Source organism: Oncorhynchus mykiss, chromosome 12, assembly GCF_013265735.2.
Source record: "Oncorhynchus mykiss isolate Arlee chromosome 12, USDA_OmykA_1.1, whole genome shotgun sequence".
NCBI classification, from domain to species: Eukaryota; Metazoa; Chordata; class Actinopteri; order Salmoniformes; family Salmonidae; genus Oncorhynchus; species Oncorhynchus mykiss.
The window spans coordinates 9,982,603-10,004,648 of record NC_048576.1 but is presented as its reverse complement, the minus strand read 5'-3'; the positions used below and the strand labels follow the sequence as shown (position 1 = coordinate 10,004,648).

Here is a 22,046-nt window from a genome sequence, read left to right as displayed (position 1 = left end):
CCAATTGTGCAAGTTCTCACACTTAAAAATATGAGAGAGGCCTGTAATTTTCATCATAGGTACACTTCAACTATGACAGACAAAATGAGATGAGTTATTGCTCGTAAGAAGCATTTCAAGGTCCTGGAGTGGCCTAGCCAGTCTCCAGATCTCAACCCCGCATAGAACATCTTTGGAGGGAGTTGAAAATCCGTGTTGCCCAGCAACAGCTCCAAAACATCACTGCTCTAGAGGAGATCTGCATGGAGGAATGGGCCAAAATACCAGCAACATTGTGTGAAAACCTTGTGAAGACTTACAGAAAACGTTTGACCTCTATCATTGCCAACAAAGGGTATATAACAAAGTATTGAGATAAACTTTTGTTATTGACCAAATACTTATTTTCCACCATGATTTGCAAATAAATTCATAAAAAATCCTACAATGTGATTTTCTGGATTTTTTTTTCTCATTTTGTCTGTCATAACCCCCCTTGGGTTGTGCCGTGGCAGAGATCTTTGTGGGCTATACTCGGCCTTGTTGCCGGATGTTAAGTTGGTGGTTGAAGATATCCCTCCAGTGGTGTGGGGGCTGTGCTTTGTCAAAGTGAGTGGGGTTATATCCTTCCTGTTTGGCCCTGTCCGGTATCATCGGATGGGGCCACAGTGTCTCCTGACCCAGCCTCCAATATTTATGCTGCAGAAGTTTATGTGTCGGGGGGCTAGAGTCAGTTTGTTATATCTGGAGTACTTCTCCTGTCTTATCCGGTGTCCTGTGTGAATTTAAGTATGCTCTCTCTAATTCTTTCTTTCTCTCTCTCGGAGGACCTGAGCCCTAGGACCATGCCTCAGGACTACCTGGCATGATAACTCCTTGCTGTCCCCAGTCCACCTGGCCGTGATGCTGCTCCAGTTTCAACTGTTCTGTCTGAGGCTATGGAACCCTGACCTGTTCACTGGACGTGCTACCTTGTCCCAGACCTGCTGTTTTCAACTCTCTAGAGACAGCAGGAGCGGTAGAGATACTCCTAATGATCGGCTATGAAAAGCCAACTGACATTTATATGTGCTGACTTGCTGCACCCTCGACAACTACTGTGATTCTTATTATTGAGGTAATATGTACATGTAGGTAGAGTTATTAAAGTGACTATGCCTAGATGATAACAACAGAGAGTAGCAGCGGTGTAAAAGAGGGGGGGAAATGCAAATAGTTTGGGGAGCCTTTTGATTAGGTGTTCAGGAGTCTTATGGCTTGGGGATAGAAGCTGTTTAGAAGCCTCTTGGACCTAGACTTGGCGCTCCGGTACCGCTTGCCGTGCGGTAGCAGAGAGTGGCTGGAGTCTTTGACAATTTTTAGGGCCTTCCTCTGACACCGCCTGGTATAGAGTTCCTGGATGGCAGGAAGCTTAGCCCCAGTGATGTACTGGGCCGTTCGCACTACCCTCTGTAGTGCCTTGCGGTCGGAAGCCGAGCAGTTGCCATACCAGGCGGTGATGCAACCTGCTCTCGATGGTGCAGCTGTAGAACCTTTTGAGGATCTGAGGACCCATGACAAATCTTTTCAGTCTCCCGAGGGGGAATATGGGTTTTGTCGTGCCCTCTTTGCGACTGTCTTGGTGTGCTTGGACCATGTTAGTTTGTTGGTGATGTGGACACCAAGGAACTTGAAGCTCTCAACCTACTCCACTGCAGCCCCATCGATGAGAATGGGGGCGTGCTTAGTCCTCTTTTTCCTGTAGTCCCCAATCATCTCCTTTGTCTTAATCACGTTGAGGGAGAGGTTGTTGTCCTGGCACCACATGGCCAGGTCTCTGACCTCCTCCCTATAGGCTGTCTCGTCATTGTCGGTGATCAGGCCTACCACTGTTGTGTCATCGGCAAAATTAATGATGGTGTTGGAGTCGTGCCTGGCCGTGCAGTCATGAGTGAACAGGGAGTACAGGAGGGGACTGAGCAAGCACCCCTGAGGGGCCCCTGTGTTGAGGATCAACATGGCGGATGTGTTGTTACCTGCCGGTACCTGGGGCGGTATGCAAATTGGAGTGGGTCTAGGGTTTCTGGAATAATGTTGGTGATGTGAGCCATGACCAGCCTTTCGAAGCACTTCATGGCTGCAGATGTGAGTGCTACAGGTCGGTAGTCTTTTAGGCAAGTTAACTTTGTGTTCTTGGGCACAGGCACTATTGTGGTCTGCTTAAAACATGTTGGTATTACAGACTCGGACAGGGAGAGGTTGAAAATGTCAGTGAAGACACTTGCCAGTTGGTCAGCGCATGCTCGCAATACACGTCCTGGTAATCCATCTGGCCCTGCGGCCTTGTGAATGTTGACCTGTTTAAAAGTCTTACTCACATCGGCTGTGGAGAGCGTGATCACACAGTCTTCCAGAACAGCTGGTGCTGACATGCATGTTTCAGTGTTATTTGCCTTGAAGCGAGCATAGAAGTAGTTTAGCTCGTCTGGTAGGCTCGTGTCACTGGGCAGCTCTCGGCTGTGCTTCCCTTTGTTGTATGTAGTGGTTTGCAAGCCCTGCCACATCCGACGAGCGTCAGAGCCGGTGTAGTACGATTCGATCTTAGTCCTGTGTTGACGCTTTGCCTGTTTGATTGCCTGTTTGATGGTTCATCGGAGGGCATAATGGGATTTCTTATAAGCTTCCAGGTTAGAGTCCCACTCCTTGAAAGCAGCAGCTCTAGCCTTTAGCTCAGTGCGGATGTTGCCTATAATCCATGGTTTCTTGTTGGGGTATGTACATACGGTCACTGTGGGGACGACGTCATCAATGCACTTATTGATGAAGCCAGTGACTGATGTGGTGTACTCCTCAATGCCATCGGAGGAATCCCGGAACATTTTCCAGTCTGTGCAAAACAGTCATGTAGCTTAGCATCTGCGTCATCTGACCACTTTTTTATTGATCTAGTCACTGGTGCTTCCTGCTTTAATTTTTGCTTGTAAGCAGGAATCAGGAGGATAGAATTACGGTCAGATTTTCCAAATGGAGGGCGAAGGAGAGCTTTGTATGCGTCTCTGTGTGTGGAGTAATGGTGGTCCAGAGGTTTTTTTCCCTCTGGTTGCACATTTAACATGCTGATGGAAATTTGGTAAAACAGATTTAAGTTTCCCTGCATTAAAGTCCCCGACTACTAGGAGCGCCGCCTCTGGGTGAGCATTTTCTTGTTTGCTTACGGCGGAATACAGCTCATTCAATGCTGTCTTAGTGCCAGCCTCTGGCTGTGGTGGTGTGTAAACAGCTATGAAAAATACAGATGAAAACTCTCTAGGTAGGTATTGTGGACAACAGTTTATCATGCGATTCTCTACCTCAGGCGAGCAATAGCTTGAGACTTCCTTAGATATCGTGCACCAGCTGTTATTTACAAAAATACATAGTCTGCCGCCCCTTGTCTTACCAGACGCCGCTGTTCTATCCTGCCGGTACAGCGTATAACCAGCCAGCTGTATGTTGATAGTGTCGTCGTTCAGCCATGTCTCCGTGAAGCATAAGATATTACAGTTTTGAATGTCCCGTTGGTAGTTTAATCTTCTGCGTAAGTCATCAATTTTATTCTCCAAAGATTGCAAGTTTGCTAGCAGAATGGAAGAAAGTGGGGGTTTATTCAATAACCTACGAATTCTCAGAAGGCATCCCAGAAGGCATCCCATCCGTCCCTTTTTTCTCCTCGTCCTCTTCAAGCAAATCACAGGGATCTGGGCCTGTTCCCAAGAAAGCAGTATGTCGTTCGCTTCGGCCTCGTCAGACTCGTTAAATAAAAAAAGGATTCTGCCAGTCCGTGGTGAGTAATCGCAGTCCTGATGTCCAGAAGTTATTTTCGGTCACAAGAGATGGTAACGGCAACATTATGCACAAGTAAAAAAAACAAGTTACAAACAATGCAAATAAACAAACAAAGAAACACAATCGGGTTGGGGGCACATAAAAGCAGATTGTGGGACTAACTTATGTCCACTAGCTACTACTAGCTAGCATGATTATAGCCAGTAACAAGGTAGAGCTAGCTAATGAGCCTGCTAGCTAGTCAGTAGCCAGCCAGTTAGTTATATTTAGCTAGCTAGTGCAAGCTAACTTTGTTCAGTTGTTGAGTTTGTTCTATTGGCATGTTAACTACATAATAAGTTATGCATCTTAGCATGAGTACTTTTATCTTCCAGTCACACTCACAGTCTAATCCTTTCTTTGTGCTGCCAACCTAAGATGTAAACACCCCTCCCCTCTAATTCTGTGAATATTATATAAGGGGAATAGTACATCCGGGTATGAACAAAAGGAAAAACACAAATCGAACCAATTATAAATGTTGTTATTTATTTTTCCGTTATACCATGTCCAATTTGGACACAATAAATGGGAAAACAAGACTGCAGATTTCAGAAATAAAAAAAAGAGCCGTTTTCTGTTTTTCCACTCTCTGTTTTGCCTCGGGAATTCAAAATATCAAAAGATATACGGACCATGGGCCTACCTGGATTTTCTTTTTGTTTTGGCCTTGTAGTACCACTGACATGTATTTCACCTTTATTTAACCAGGTAGGTTAGTTGAGAACACCTTTATTTAACCAGGTAGGCTAGTTGAGAACACCTTTATTTAACCAGGTAGGCTAGTTGAGAACACCTTTATTTAACCAGGTAGGTTAGTTGAGAACACCTTTATTTAACCAGGTAGGCTAGTTGAGAACACCTTTATTTAACCAGGTAGGCTGGTTGAGAACAAGTTCTCATTTACAACTGTGACCTGGACAAGATAAAGTAAAGCAGTTCGACACATTCAACAACACAGAGTTACGCATGGAATAAACAAACATACAGTCAATAATACAGTAGAAAAAGTCTATATACAGTGTGTGCAAATGAGGTAAGATAATGGAGGTATGGTAATAAATAGGCCATGGTGGCAAAATAATTACAATATACCAATTAATCACTGGAATGATAGATGTGCAGAAGATGAATGTGCAAGTGGAGATACTGGGGTGCAAAGGAGCAAGATAAATAAATACAGTATGGGGATGAGGATGGGTAGTTAGATGGGCTATTTACAGATGGGCTATGTACAGATGCAGAGGATCGGTAGGATGGTCAGTTTTACGAGGGTATGTTTGGCAGCATGAGTAAAGGATGCTTTGTTACGAAATAGGAAGCTGATTCTAGATTTAATTTTGGATTGGAGATGTGAGTCTGGAAGGAGAGTTTACAGTCTAGCCAGGCACCTAGGTATTTGTAGTTGTCCACATATTCTAAGTCAGAACCGTCCAGAGTAGTGATGCTGGATGGGCAGGTAGGTGCGGGCAGCGATCGGTTGAAGAGCATGCATTTAGTTTTACTTGCATTTAAGAGCAGTTGGAGGCCACGGAAGGAGAGTTGTATGTCATTGAAGCTCGTCAGGAGGTTAGTTAACACAGTGTCCAAAGAATGGCCAGAGCTACACAGAATGGGGTCATCTGCGTAGAGGTGGATCAGAGAATCACCAGCAGCAAGAGCGACATCATTGATGTATACATCTGGAAATTATCTGGTGCATGGCGATAGGCAGGCAAACAGCCACTGATACTGCTGTTAATGACAATGAATATTATCAAAGATTTTCTATTTTATGGACAAAATAGTAGAGTGACCGCACTAACAATGGAAAGTGTCAGACGGGACCATTCTAGCTAATGAGAGGGCAGCTACACGTGTGAGCAAGAGGCACCACTCCGATATAAAGTGGGTTTCAAAATTGCTGAAATGCCATGTGTCCACTTAGTGGGGAGAACAAGTATTTGATACACTGCTGATTTTGCAGGTTTTCCTACTTACAAAGCATGTAGAGGTCTGTAATTTTTATCATAGGTACACTTCAACTGTGAGAGACAGAATCTAAAACAAAAATCCAGAAAATCACATTGTATGATTTTTAAGTAGTTCATTTGCATTTTATTGCATGACATAAGAATTTGATACATCAGAAAAGCAGAACTTATTATTTGGTACAGAAACCTTTGTTTGCAATTACAGAGATCATACGTTTCCTGTAGTTCTTGACCAGGTTTGCACACACTGCAGCAGGGATTCTGGCCCAGTCCTCCATACAGACCTTCTCCAGATCCTTCAGGTTTCGGGGCTGTCGCTGGGCAATATGGACTTTCAGCTCCCTCCAAAAATGTTCTATTGGGTTCAGGTATGGAGACTGGCTAGGCCACTGCAGGACCTTGAGATACTTCTTACGGAGCCACTCCTTAGTTGCCCTGGCTGTGTGTTTCGGATCGTTGTCATGCTGGAAGATCCAGCCACGACCCATCTTCAATGCTCTTACTGAGGGAAGGAGGTTGTTGGCCAAGATCTCACGATACATGGCCCCATCCATCCTCCCCTCAATACGGTGTAGTCGTCCTGTCCCCTTTGCAGAAAAGCATCCCCAAAAAATTATGTTTCCACCTCCATGCTTCACAGTTGGGATGGTGTTCTTGGGGTTGTACTCATCCTTCTTCTTCCTCCAAACACGGCGAGTGGAGTTTAGACCAAAAAGCTATATTTTTGTCTCATCAGACCACATGACCATCTCCCATTCCTCCTCTGGATCATCCAGATGGTCATTGGCAAACTTCAGACGGGCCTGGACATGTGCTGGCTTGAGCAGGGGGATCTTGCGTGCACTGCAGGATTTTAATCCATGACGGCGTATTGTGTTACTAATGGTTTTCTTTGAGACTGTGGTCCCAGCTCTCTTCAGGTCATTGACCAGGTCCTGCCGTGTAGTTCTGGGCTGATCCCTCACCTTCCTCATGATCATTGATGCCCCACGAGGTGAGATCTTGCATGGAGCCCCAGACCGAGGGTGATTGACCGTCATCTTGAACTTCTTCCATTTTCTAATAATTGCGCCAACAGTTGTTGCCTTCTCACCAAGCTGCTTGCCTATTGTCCTGTAGCCCATCCCAGCCTTGTGCAGGTCAACAATTTTAACCCTGATGTCCTTACACAGCTCTCTGGTCTTGGCCATTGTGGAGAGGTTGGAGTCTGTTTGATTGAGTGTGTGGACTGGTGTCTTTTATACAGGTAACGAGTTCAAACAGGTGCAGTTAATACAGGTGTGGAGAACAGGAGGGCTTCTTAAAGAAAAACTAACAGGTCTGTGAGAGCCGGAATTCTTACTGGTTGGTAGGTGATCAAATACTTATGTCATGCAATTAAATGCTAATTAATTACTTAAAAATCATACAATGTGATTTTCTGGATTTTTGTTTTAGATTCTGTCTCTCACAGTTGAAGTGTACCTATGATAAAAATTACAGACCTCTACATGCTTTGTAAGTAGGAAAACCTGCAAAATCGGCAGTGTATCAAATACTTGTTCTCCCCACTGTATATCGGTGCATTTGCAACAACCTAACCGCAACTATGGACAGAACAGCTGGCAAGCACATTCACTGTCATCTTCAACCTCTCCTTGTCCCAGTCTGTAATCCCACGTCTAAAACTGATCACCATCATTCCTTCGCAAGAACTCTAAGGCTTCATGCCACAATGACTAGCGCCCCAACAGATCCATAGACGATGCAATCTCAATTGCACTCCACACTGCACTGATCCACCTACATAATACCTACAGTAGCTAGATTTCCATCCAATTGGAGACAGATTTTCATGAATATTCTAAAATCTGCATATAAATAATATGCGCATTTTACCACCAGAGATGTGTTTGCATCAAATTGACTTGTTGCAGATAAAAGGAGGTGCGTGATGATGTAGTGCACATAAAAATACATTGAGGTAAAAAATTAGCATGTAGCGAATAAATATATATATATTTAAGTTAAATGGGTTTCCATCGCATTTTACACTCTACTGATGGTTCTCGCAACTCAATATTGTGTTATTTAACAAGTGTGCCCACTCTGGTATTTGCAAGTGCGCTCTAGCCAACAGCACTATCTGCGCTCTGTTGGCTAACGCACGTATAGTCTATGTAACCGGTGTGAAATGGCTAGCTAGTTAGCGGGTGCGAGCTAATAGCGGTTAAATCAGTGACGTCACTCGCTCTGAGGCCTTGAAGTAGTCATTTTCCTTGTTCTCCAAGGGCCGCGGTTTTTGTGGAGCGATAGGTAAGGATGCTTCAAGGGTGTCAGTAGTTGATGTGTGCAGAGGGTCCCTGGTTTGAGCCAAATAGGGGGAGGAGAGTAACGGAAGCAAAACTGTTACAGTTACATCAGTGGTTCCCAAACTTTTTATAGTCCCGTAACCCTTCAAATATTCAACTACCAGGTGCATACTCCTAGCATCAGGTTCAGCGCACTCTCAAATGTTTTTTTTGTTGTTGCCATCATTGTAAGCCTGCCTACACACTCACTATACAATACATTTATTAAACATATGAATGAGTGTGAGTTTTTGTCACAACCCGGCTTGTGGGAAGTGACAAAGACCTCTTACAGGACCAGGGCACAAATAACAATAATCAATCATTTAACCATCTTATGGTGAAATAGGTTAAGGGTGTGCTTGAAAGCATGCACATAACTCTGCAGTGTCGGGTTGTATTGGAGAGTCTCAGTCTTAAATAATTTTCCACACAGTCTGTGTCTGTATTTAGTTTTCATGTTAGTGAGGGCCGAGAATCCACTCTCACATAGGTACGTGGTTGCAAAGGGCATCAGTGTCTTACAGCGATAACACATAATGAAAGGAAACTTTATTAATATCACACCTTTTTCTGAAGTGAATGGTTTCACGGTGGGCTGCCGCTTTGTGGACAACGACTCCCATTGTTAGGACGGAGAAATATGTATATTGTCACCATATCTATGTCTTTGGCGGAGTAAACCCTCTACCTTTGTCTCTTCCTCTCTGATGATAGAATATAGCTATTACTGCTAGGTGCTATCAGAGTTCTGCTGAAGTCGTACGTTCCATCATTCGTTACAATGTTGCAGGACGCAGCTGCAAAGTGTATGAAAACATAGCTATAAAAACTATCACAATTATTTGATGAAACGTAAATATATTGTTGTGAATGGTGTAATTTAGGCACTTGATTTGCCTAGTGTGGACATTTTCCCCTCATTGGACGTGCACATACTTAGTTATTGTCATGTGATCCCTTTTTATCCAATAAGTGGCTTGGTAAGGCTTTTTTTTTTCCTCCCATAGGTTTGAATCGGTTAGCCAAACGTGTTGCAACGAAGCTAGCAGTGGGGACGTTCGTGGAATACTTTCTAACAAAGTGCAGTGGAATTGCATGTGTATACTGTCAAAGTTGTTTATTGGAAATATGTCACACAAACAAATCTACTACTCAGACAAATATAACGACGAACACTATGAATACAGGTATGTTCGCTTCCTGATCCTGTTATTAACTTGGCTCGCTAGCTAACGTTAGCTGGTAGCTACTATTAGCGTGTGTGGTTTAACTAACTAGCCAGGATCTGTAAGGACCAAAGTAGTGGGACGAGTTATATATCTACAGTTAGATGGTGAGGCAATTTCTCTCCCCCATTAAAAAAAAAAAGTGGACAAAATGTAGCTAATTCACTTTCCGAATTGTGAAAGGCAGCAATACGCAAACCACACGAATAACTAGCTAGCCAACTTTATATTCTCTGTGCCGAAAATGGCGTAGCTACCAACGACTGTCGTTCGTCCTTTTTTATATTTAAAATTACTCCAGTGAACTGTTAATATCTAGCTAGGTAGTTAACATTGAGTTAAGTAGACTACTTCCATCTTTGCTGCTACTAGTAATACTACCATATATAGTAGTATATGGTATTAATCATAGTGGGCAGAGGCAAGTACGAGCTAGCGAGAGCCTATTGGCCCATTCTAATATTTATTAGCATATTTCCGTTAGGGAACGCCTACTCTAAAGTGCGCGTGTGCAACATCTCAATTTGCTCTTGAACTCCCTTCTAAACAACGCTTTTTGTCCTCTTTTTTTCCCCTTTGGCAAAGGGTAAAGTCTACAAAAATGTGACCACTCTGTGTAACATATTCTAGTTTTAGAAACAGAAAACTGTTGAGAGCAAATGTTTTATTAAGAGAATAAGCAGAATATCGGCCAAAATCCATCTTCTCCCAATGCTGGCCAAAGAGCTTCCTCTCACCACCATATTTGGTGAGTGGAGATCCCAACCGGATGCTTCACACTTATACATCCGGTGAAATATCTGTCACATTGTTCTGTGCTACTACTTTGTTAGCTCTGGTCCAGGACGTTGTTCAGGTGCATACTCACTATTCTCCCATTGAGGGAAATGTGTTTAATGACTAACTTCAATATACTTTCGTAAGTAGCCAATGTTAAGATGATGTCGCTAGAGTAGAGACAAACATTTATCTATATTCCTGGTGTCAATTCTTCAAAATACAAAATGAGATGTATGAGCACTTTGCTTACCGCCATATCCATGCGCATGCGTCAGATCTGCACTTCAAAGCATGCGGGTGGATTGGCGCGCTGCAGAACGACGCCCTGCACCAGAGCTACAGCTTCTATGATATGGCGGTAGCAACAATCGTTTAAGTGCATTCCGCCACCTACTGTGCTGGAATGTACGACCACTCATGCATGATCTGTCCAATTCTGTACTACCATGAAAATAAAATTTAAAAAACAAAACAAATAAATTCCTACTAACTTCTACCACCCCCCCCCCCCCCCCCCTCTACCCTATTAAACTTAATCTATATCATGCTGAAACACTCCACCCTTATGATTGTTCAGCATGTCAACAACCATTTCAACAGTTACATCTGTTACCCCAATATCTCTTTTGCCATCTCCACCATAACCTTCAACCTGCCATTTCTGCTTTGCACAACCCAAAGTCATTTTTTTGATAACCTTACCAATAACAGCTATTAGGTCAACTTTATTCATTATCAAAGTGTCATTTGACACTGCACATTCATGAGCGCAAGATTTCTGAACATGCCTCGAAACCATGCCAGAATCAGCAGAAACACCAGCCCCGACATTAGGTAGTACAGGAGTAGCCATGGAAGAGCCATCATTTCCACACTGTAGTTCCACCAATCTGTCTTAAAGCCCCTGCATATGATATAGCATGACTGATTCTATATCTCTGAGCCTCTCTCTGTACTTGGCATCTACCAAATTGTTGCACTATGTCCCCCCCCCCACACACAATTAGAACAAATAACCTTCACATTGCTCCCACATTCACCATAACCATGTTCCCTTCCACACTTGGCACATCTTTCCTTTCTTTACATTGAACAGCTACATGTCCCATTCTTTGGCATCTAAAACACCACAATGGGGATGGGACAAATTCTCATACATTGAAACTAAGGAATCCTATGTGTACTTTTCCAGGCAAAACCTTCTCAACCCTCAGCAACACTGATTGGCTTTCACTAGTTTGACCCTCTTTCCTACTGGTCAACCTTTTGGCCTCAATCACTCTGCCTTCCTTCCCATTCTCTTTATTATCATCTTTGGACCTAGATATTGGGACCCTAGTGATAGAGCTACTGCTTACCCTTGGTGTAAGTTAGGGGTAAATGACTGCCCCCCCCCTCGTTGAAGTCACAAAGTTCAAGGCCGACTGCGGTTATGTGGGCATTGCAGAAAACGGGATCCCCCATTCTAGTGAAGGGAAATCTTTGTGGTCAGTCTTGGTGTAAATAACAATTTAGAAGACAATCACAAAACCAATAATTGCTTCTATTACACCAGATGTATGTCCTGATTATTTTAAAATCACAGAAAAAAGTTAAGGATAATTTAGTAGCTAACGGCAGCACCCCAGTCAGCCTTTAACTTGAGACACTCAATGAGAGGGGGCAGCACTGAGCTAGGCTGCAACATTTCCTGGAGTATTTAACCTTTTATTTAACTAGGCAAGTCAGTTAAGAACACATTCTTATTTACAATGACGGCCTACGCCGGCCAAATCCAGGCGAAGCTGGGCCAATTGTGCGCCGCCCTATGGGAATCCCAATTACGGCCGGTTGTGACACCGCCTGGATTCGAACCAGGGTGTCTAGTGACGCAGCGGTCTAAGGCACTGCATCGCTTAGACCGCTGCGCTATTCGAGTAGCTCAAACTAATAATTTTATGTCTACATAAATCTCCCACCTGAGATGCTTCAAATGAGCTATTGAGTCTTCACATAATGAAAGAATGGTGTCACGTGATCGATGGCTTTGTCAATTCATACAGTCTTTGATGAAAGTTGAAGTTTCAGCTTTCAATTGATAATTCCATTGATAACCAGTTCATGATGATTGGAATTGGCTAGCTGCTTTAACTGTTACCTACCGATATCTAACGTTGAATCTTAGCCTCTTTTATTGTTCCGTTCAGTTGGATAGGCCTAGCTAGCGACAGTCTAAAGATGAACACGCACTGGTTTTAGGTTATAAAGTACATAACCACTAACCAGTACTTTTAGAAAATATTCAAACTAAATAGATTTTGAAAACATTATTTACTACAGTAAAAAATATGTTTATTGTTGCTCTACTTGCTCTTCCAACAGGCATGTTGTTTTGCCGCGGGAGATGGTGAAACAAGTCCCCAAATCCCACCTGATGTCTGAGGATGAGTGGAGGCGAATGGGAGTGCAGCAGTCTCTTGGATGGGTGCACTATATGATCCATGAACCTGGTTTGTACCATATATTCTTTGTCTACACCACATCAATCATGTCTCAAGGCAAATAGCCTGGTCCCAGGGCTTGTTTTTTTTGTTGTTGCCAATTTTCTGTTGTCATGCTTGGCATGACAGTGAGTGACCCAAAGGACTTGGCAAGACGGCACAAACAGATCTGGGACCAGGCTAAGTGTAGACTATATGTGAAGGGTTTGTAATTTGTAAGTCAATTCTTCTTCTTTTTATATATATATACTGCTCAAAAAAAATAAAGGGAACACTTAAACAACACAATGTAACTCCAAGTCAATCACACTTCTGTGAAATCAAACTGTCCACTTAGGAAGCAACACTGATTGACAATACATTTCACATGCTGTTGTGCAAATGGAATAGACAACAGGTGGAAATTATAGGCATTTAGCAAGACACCCCCAATAAAGGAGTGGTTCTGCAGGTGGGGACCACAGACCACTTCTCAGTTCCTATGCTTCCTGGCTGATGTTTTGGTCACTTTTGAATGCTGGCGGTGCTTTCACTCTAGTGGTAGCATAAGACGGAGTCTACAACCCACACAAGTGGCTCAGGTAGTGCAGCTCATCCAGGATGGCACATCAATGCGAGATGTGGCACGAAGGTTTGCTGTGTCTGTCAGCGTAGTGTCCAGAGCATGGAGGCGCTACCAGGAGACAGGCCAGTACATCAGGAGACGTGGAGGAGGCCGTAGGAGGACAACAACCCAGCAGCAGGACCGCTACCCCCGCCTTTGTGCAAGGAGGAGCAGGAGGAGCACTGCCAGAGCCCTGCAAAATGACCTCCAGCAGGCCACAAATGTGCATGTGTCTGCTCAAACGGTCAGAAACAGACTCCATGAGGGTGGTATGAGGGCCCGACGTCCACAGGTGGGGGTTGTGCTTACAGCCCAACACCGTGCAGGACTTTTGGCATTTGCCAGAGAACACCAAGATTGGCAAATTCGCCACTGGCGCCCTGTGCTCTTCACAGATGAAAGCAGGTTCACACTGAGCACATGTGACAGTCTGGAGACGCCGTGGAGAAAGTTCTGCTGCCTGCAACATCCTCCAGCATGACCGGTTTGGCGATGGGTCAGTCATGGTGTGGCATTTCATTGGGGGGCCGCACAGCCCTCCATGTGCTCGCCAGATGTAGCCTGACTGCCATTAGGTACCAAGATGAGATCCTCAGACCCCTTGTGAGACCATATGCAGGTGCGGTTGGCCCTGGGTTCCTCCTAATGCAAGACAATGCTAGACCTCATGTGGCTGGAGTGTGTCAGCAGTTCCTGCTAGAGGAAGGCATTGATGCTATGGACTGGCCCGCCCGATCCCCAGACCTGAATCCAATTGAGCACATCTGGGACATCATGTCTCGCTCCATCCATCAACGCCACGTTGCACCACAGACTGTCCAGGAGTTGGCGGATGCGTTAGTCCAGGTCTGGGAGGAGATCCCTCAGGAGACCATCCGCCACCTCATCAGGAGCATGCCCAGGCGTTGTAGGGAGGTCATACAGGCACGTGGAGGCCACACACACTACTGAGCCTCATTTTGACTTGTTTTAAGGACATTACATCAAAGTTGGATCAGCCTGTAGTGTGGTTTTCCACTTTAATTTTGAGTGTTACTCCAAATCCAGACCTCCATGGGTTGATAAATTTGATTTCCATTGATAATTTTTGTGTGATTTTGTTGTCAGCACATTCAACTATGTAAAGAAAAAAGTATTTAATAAGAATATTTCATTCAGATCTAGGATGTGTTATTTTAGTGTTCCCTTTATATTTTTTTGAGCAGTGTATATTATATTTATTATATATATATATATATTTATTTATTTATTTATTTATTTTCTTTCAGAGCCTCACATTCTCCTGTTTAGACGACCATTACCGAAGAACTGATCTGGAACGTTCCTTCCTGTCAACATTCCGTGGTATTCATTGAATACTCGCTCCCCTACAAGTTATATTGTCTGCTGTGCATGAAGCTGTATTTGTCTCAGCAACCAAGCTCAGTCGGATTGTACGGAGGATGTGAATGTTCTGTCACTGTGGCATTTAATGAATATCATACATCACCAATATGTTGCTACTAGTACTACACTAATACCAAAGTGCCTACGATGAATATCCACCCTTTGATCAAGTGTTGAAATAAAGTATTGAGTTACATGTTATTGACATAACATGTTGTTTTTCCTATCGCTTGAATATAATTGTTGTATAACCTTCCCAAACGGCTGCATGTGCTCACTTTTCTATGACTAATGATATGTACTGTGTTTTTCTATTTTCTAACTGAATGGATTTATAAGTAGGTGCACCAGATGGTATTGACTAGCTTTTTGTACATAAAAGTCAACTCTGATTGAAAGCTCAGTAAAGATGGTGTTTGCTTGTATACTTTACTTGTTCCGGGTTCTCCAAAGTACCTGTTTTCTATCTACTGTCCACTGACATGCAGCCAGCACGTGTGGCACGACGAGTAGCCAGCCAGGCCACTTTCGGCGGCCAGTCAAACATGTTTATTTTTTCGGCTCGTGTATTTGTGATCATTAACTGTTGATAGAGCCGTACAGCCTCTAAACTGCACCGCTACTGAACCACTGAGGATATCATCAGTCTGTAATACAAACTTATCATTTGTGATTTGTCTACACCACATACACAATGGTATGAAAGAAGTTTGTCACTCTTGGTTGTTTGGCTGTTGGCTCTTTTTTTGAATGTCATTACTTTTGATGAGAATAAATATATTTTGAAATTGGTTACTTGGTCCTTCAGAAATTGTGTTGTAAGCTTTTGGCCATGAGATGGCGCTATAGGACATGTTAAAGTAGGGCATCGGCATAGCTGGAAATGTATTGGTACATACCTGTCCAATATTGAGGTGTAGGCCCACATAAAAAGAAACAAACTGAGGGTTGGTGCGAGGGGGGGTATAATTGAAATACAGTCAAAAAAAAATGTAATCTATGAAGTAAACAGCTTTTACTTAACAATAAATGGCTTACCAAAATAAGGTATGTAGGCAATGCTTTGTGGTTAGAGGTCAACTGCAGATTGTGCAATACCCTTATGTGCCTGAGTAGGTCAAATATTTACTGGATTGATCATTTACTCTCTACCAAGGCCATTTTGATTGTCTTGCTTCTTATGAACGTTGTGACTGTTGTTGTTCTGTGGGTGCAGTGCTCATGTTATTGAGAGCGATGGCATGCCGTGGCTGCAGGCAACATAGATTTAGCATGGTGTCTAGTTCATATCTGGAATACCCCAGATGGCTGTGGCAGAATAACTATTTATATTAAATATATAATATGATCTGTCTTTTAAACAGTGGAAAATATTTTTAAGAAAATTTCAAGTTTTTTCAGAGGGACCCTGTCATTACAGTATGAATAATCATAACCTACTAATCATATCGTTCTGACACACAAGCACTGCACACACACACTACATTTAACCTCATTTTCTGCACCAGACAATTTTGAGGTTCAATTCCATTAATAGAGCACGTCACCCACAGTGACCTCTTGGTCTGCCCTAAGGTGCCCCAACATAGTCACACACAAACATAGTCACACACAAACATAGTCACACACTAACATAGTCACACACTAACATAGTCACACACAAACATAGTCACACACTAACATAGCCACACACTAACATAGTCACACACAAACATAGTCACACACTAACATAGCCACACACTAACATAGTCACACACAAACATAGTCACACACTAACATAGTCACACACAAACATAGTCACACACAAACATAGTCACACACTAACATAGTCACACACTAACATAGTCACACTTCCACAAACATGCCCTGATACAAACACCTTTCTGACATTTTTTTTTGTCTTTGCCACCACTTTACTTTGAAACCAGTTGACTTAAATGTTGTCTCTCTAAAAAGTGGAAGCACAATAAAAACTCTGAAGGACAGTAACGTGTGTCTGTAGTCAGCACATAATGATGCAGACACATTTTGTTTCCTGCATAACAACTTCTTCCAGTAGGGTTTATTACAGTGATGTATCTGTCTGCTCTGCAGCATGGACACACCAACAAGACTATATATTGCCTAGTTCACTGGCATATCTGAAGAGTGTGGCTCTGGCGTGGAGATCACACCCCCACCCCCCACCCACACTTGCTATCGAAGTATTTCCAAAGGTTAACAGAGCAAATGAAGGGTGACATTACTTTATCACTCATACACAGTACATTCAGAAAGTATTCACAAAGTTATTTCTTTCCCACATTTCTTTACGTTACAGCCTTATTCTAAAATGTATTCAATTGTTTTTTTCCTCATCAATCTACACACAATACCCCGTTATGACAAAGAAGAAACAGGTTTTTAGAAATGTTAGCCAATTTAAAAAACTAAAACTAAATATTACATTTACATTAGTATTCAGGCCCTTTACTCAGTACTTTGTTGAAGCATCTTTGGCAGTGATTACAGCCTCGAGTCTTATTGGGTATGACGCTACAAGCTTGGCACACCTGTATTTGGAGAGTTTCTCCCATTCTTTTCTGCAGATCCTCTCAAGCTCTGTCAGGTTGGATGGGGAGCGTTGCTACACAGCTATTTTCAGGTCTCTCCAGAGATGTTCGATCGGGTTCAAGTCCAGGCTCTGGCTGGGCCACTCCAGAACATTCAGAGACTCGTCCCGAAGACACTCTTGGCTGTGTGCTTAGGGTTGTTGTCCTGTTGGAAGGTGAACCTTCGCCCCAATCTGAGGTCCTGAGCGCTCAGGAGCAGGTTTTCATCAAGGATCCCTCTGTATTCTGCCCCGTTCATCTTTGCCTCGATCCTGACGAGTCTCCCAGTCCCTGGTGCTGAAAAACATCCCCACAGCATGATGCTGCCACCATCATGCTTCACCATAGGGATGGTGCCAGGTTTCCTCCAGACGTGAAACTTGGCATTCAGGCCAAATAGTTCAATCTTGGTTTCATCAAGCCAGAGAATCTTATTTCTCATGGTCTGAGAGTCTTTCGTTGCCTTTTGGCAAATTCCAAGCGGGCTGTCATGTGCCTTTGACTGAGGAGTGGCTTCCGTTTGGCAACTCTACCTATAAAGGCCTGATTGGTGGAGTGCTGCAGAGATGGTTATCCTTCTGGAAGCTTCTCCCATCTCCACAGAGGAACTCTAGAGATCTATTAAAGTGACCATCGCGTTCTTGGTCAATTTCGAGTCTCATAGTAAAGGGTCTGAATACTCTTTTCTTTTTTATACATAAAAAAATAATAATCTTAAAACCTGTTTTCACTTTGTCATTATGGGTATTGTGTGTAGATAGCTGAGGAAAAACATGTAATCCATTATAGAATAAGGCTGTAACTTAACAAAATGTGGAAAAATTCAAGGGGTCTGAATACATTCCGAAGGCACTGTATGTATCAATGCACCCAGTCACTACAGAGATAGAGGCGTCCTTCCTAACTCAGTTGCCGATGAGGAAGGAAACCGCTCAGGGATTTCACCAATGGTGACTTAAAAGAGTTACAGAGTTTAAATTAATGGCTGTGATAGGAGAAAACTGAGGATGGATCAACAACATTGTAGTTAATCCACAATACTAACCTAATTGACAGAGAGAGAAATAAATAAAAAATATTCCCATAAAAGCATCCTATCCAAGCAGATGATACATCTCCTTTAATTATTGAAATGTGGTGTGCTTTCTGGCCACGTGACTGCCATATCTTCACCCGTGGGTGCATCATTTTGGTAGTAGTAAAGGACCAGCTAGCTGGCTACACCTACTACGGAGTCCATGAACTGCAGTGGCTGAGCTACAAATTAATCAAAGTCCTTCTATGGAGAAGCCACACAGACGGCAAGGACAGCGAGACACCTTGATGACACCGTGCTGCCTGTCTTCCCCTGGACTTGCTCGAGACACCACCTTGATGACACCGTGCTGCCTGCCTTCCCCTGGACTTGCTCCAGACACCACCTTGATGACACCGTGCTGCCTGCCTTCCCCTGGACTTGCTCCAGACACCACATTGATGACACCGTGCTGCCTGCCTTCCCCTGGACATGCTCCAGACACCACCTTGATGACACCGTGCTGCCTGCCTTCCCCTGGACTTGCTCCAGACACCACCTTGATGACACCGTGCTGCCTGCCTTCCCCTGGACTTGCTCCAGACACCACATTGATGACACCGTGCTGCCTGCCTTCCCCTGGACTTGCTCCAGACACCACCTTGATGACACCGTGCTGCCTGCCTTCCCCTGGACTTGCTCCAGACACCACCTTGATGACACCGTGCTGCCTGCCTTCCCCTGGACTTGCTCCAGACACCACCTTGATGACACCGTGCTGCCTGCCTTCCCCTGGACTTGCTCCAGACACCACCTTGATGACACCGTGCTGCCTGCCTTCCCCTGGACGTGCTTGCTCTCCCATTTGATCCCCTCCCTCCGATGATTACTCAAAGCCATGGACTTTCCAACCATTTTTTGGTTGTTTTAAAGCTCTTTGAGGTTCTTTATGTAATGAATAACGCTATGAAAGTTGAATAAATTATTATTATTATATGTGGAGGATAGACCTAGAATCTACAGGGAGAGATCTAGAATGCACAGGGAGGGATCTAGAATGCACAGGGAGGGATCTAGAATGCACAGGGAGGAATCTAGAAGGCAATGGGAGGGATCTAGAATGCACAGGGAGGAATCTAGAAGGCAATGGGAGGGATCTAGAATGCACAGGGAGGAATCTAGAAGGCAATGGGAGGGATCTAGAATGCACAGGGAGGAATCTAGAATGCACAGGGAGAGATCTAGAATGCACAGGGAGGGATCTAGAATGCAATGGGAGGGATCTAGATTCTAGAATGCACATCTGTACAAATCAGCAGACTCCTAATTGCATTTGGGGACTTGTTCCAACAAACATTCCATAGTCACCTGTTTTCTCTTAACCAACACATGTCACATAGTGAATGAAGATTACCACAGCTGCTTTTTATATTCATTTTGGGCAGCACTCACGGTACCACTAACACAGGGAGTCATTTAAAGTAAGCGCAAGATCAGAGGAGGCTGGTGAGAGGAGCTATAGGAGGATGGGCTCATTGTAATGGCTGAAATGGGATACGTGGAATGGAGTCAAACTTGATTCATGTGTTTGATGTGTTTGATACTTATCCATTTATTCCATTCCAGCCATTACAATGATCCCATCCTCCTATAGCTCCTCCCACCAGCTTCCTCTGCTCTAGATACTACAGGGGCTGATAGGACTGTGATTGGACTAGGTTCTATGACTTACTGTATATCTCAATGATAGTGTGTAACAGAAGGGTTACATCTTACCAACAACATACTACAACGTACTACAATTATCTTCAAGGACCTAAGTCTGAAAGATAAAGGTGAAGAAAGATAAAGTGACATTTACGTTTAGATGTATGTCGTGAAGATATAGCTGAAAAATCAATGTAGAAGGAAAACATGTACTGTATATTCTGACCATTAAACTAAAAGATATGTAGGAATACTATGCCATTATACAGATGGAGTGCATGGAATTGAAGTTAGACTAAGGGACGAGGGAAAAATCATCATTCATTTAGATAGGCTATTGGAATAATGGATATATTTCAACAGTACTTTGTTCACACTTCACAACCACATTTCATCAAGACTAGAGAAGGTCCACGGCTGAAAGATGTGATTGTGTTTAGCCCGAGCCACCACTTGAAGGAGTCTGGGGTTGGAACCCCCGGCACTCTGCCCTTTCCACCCCCTTCATTGGACCATAAGACAAGGGATGGTTTGTCTGGCTTTACTGTGTTTTTGATTCACTGCTCCATTTGAGGAAATGTTGCATAACCTTTGACCCATAACAATGACCTTTCCAACCCCTTCAGTAGAATGTCTGTGAGTAGATGTCCAAGGACCCCCCCCCCCCCCCCCCCCACACACACACACACAAAGTTTTGGTCAAAAGTAAAGTCTAGACATTAGTGAGTCCATTTGGAGGTTTGAGTCTGTTCTATTCTATTATAAATTGAGTGTGCCAAAACATTTAAATTCCTCTGCCTGTCCTCAATTATCTTTTTATAAAGGTGTTAAATAAACTGCATTATCTGCTAGGCCTATGTATCATAATAACTTTCAAAGATAATATTATTTGTAAATACCATATAGACTGTATAAAATGGGTAACAACAGCGGGCTTTGTGCCACTCTCTCACACAAGCGCCATCAGTGCCCTCTGGAGACCTACCTTGCTTGTTTGCATATTGCTTTTCTCTGTCCCACCCCCCTCTCTATCTCGACTGATATCACTGCTGAGAAAGGATTTTTGAATTCGCAGCAGCACACACAGGTCACACCCGCCATGCTGTGAGCCACAGCGACAAACTTGACAAGCTCCGGCAACCACGGTCAACTATTTTAACGACCCAGACAAAGAGGATATTTTTTTCACCAAGTAAGTCAAAGATTGATTTTATGTTTAGGTCAATGCACCGTTTAATTCGTGATACGGATATTTTTTCTTGAACATTTGTTGAGAAACTTATCTGCTGTGGGTTGTTGCATGGCTGTCTATCTGGTATCTGAGCTTGCCTTGCGGTCATGCATGCTGCTCACTCAGTGAGTAGGGTTGGATAAATGTCTGTATTTGAGGGGTTGGAGCTTTTAGTTCGCCTTACACTTGTTACAACAGGTTGTTTATTTTGTAAGGAATTTACTACAGCTTTACTATGTTTATTTTGAAGTTTGCGATCTAGTTACGTTAATAAGTTTCTTAAAGATCGATTTTCCTGTAAAATAAAAGTGCACTTTTTGTTGACTTGCCTTTTTACCAGACTAAAATTGTGTGTAGGTTGTCATCACCACCTAAATAATTTCAAAGGAAGGCTTGTACATTTTATTTCGTGCTTTTTTTTTTTATATAAAAACTTTTGCAAATACACGTTTGTTACTGTAGCCATAGCAGCGTCTCACCTCATATAAATGACAAAGTTGGCGTAAAATAGTTTCAGTTAGAGAATTATTATTTAGTCAAGAGACTTTTAAAGATTAAAATATCTCCATGTTTAATGAGTTCTCAGGGTCATTCCGGGGTTGCTAGCGATGCACGTATAAATGAAGGGCGCTCATTCATTTGAACAACAAAATATTTGTATTGAAATGGGAGAAAAATGAAAGCCTATCCACGTAACAGTTTGAGATTACAGTGGTTGAATTGAATGATTTTATATAAATAGATACACTAGGGGGGGGGGGGGGGGGGGGGGGGGGGGGGGGGGGGCTGTGTTGAAGCTACCGTGCCTCCATCTTGGCACCCATCACCATTGTAAAACATCTTGGAAGCTACAGAAGTGCATTTATTAATGCCTACATTCGTTTTTGCCACGTTTATT

General features: G+C 43.3%; 2 protein-coding genes across 6 annotated transcripts in view; both read left to right on the top strand.

Annotated features, from left to right (window-relative positions):
• Positions 1-9,133: 9,133 nt before the first annotated feature.
• Positions 9,134-15,395, top strand: zgc:86839 (CDC28 protein kinase regulatory subunit 2). The gene is given in 3 exon segments (NM_001165235.2): positions 9,134-9,315; positions 12,496-12,623; positions 14,487-15,395. Coding segments are annotated over 3 exon segments (264 nt in total). The 5' UTR covers positions 9,134-9,223; the 3' UTR covers positions 14,531-15,395.
• Positions 15,396-20,855: 5,460 nt separating this feature from the next.
• The window catches only part of sema4d (sema domain, immunoglobulin domain (Ig), transmembrane domain (TM) and short cytoplasmic domain, (semaphorin) 4D), an 82,685-nt gene continuing 81,494 nt past the window's right edge, over positions 20,856-22,046 (top strand). For all 5 annotated transcript variants that reach the window (XM_036936874.1, XM_036936876.1, XM_036936875.1 and 2 more), the window contains exon 1: positions 20,856-21,109. The gene's annotated coding sequence lies outside the window, so the exon portion shown is untranslated. The remainder of the gene's footprint in view (positions 21,110-22,046) is intronic.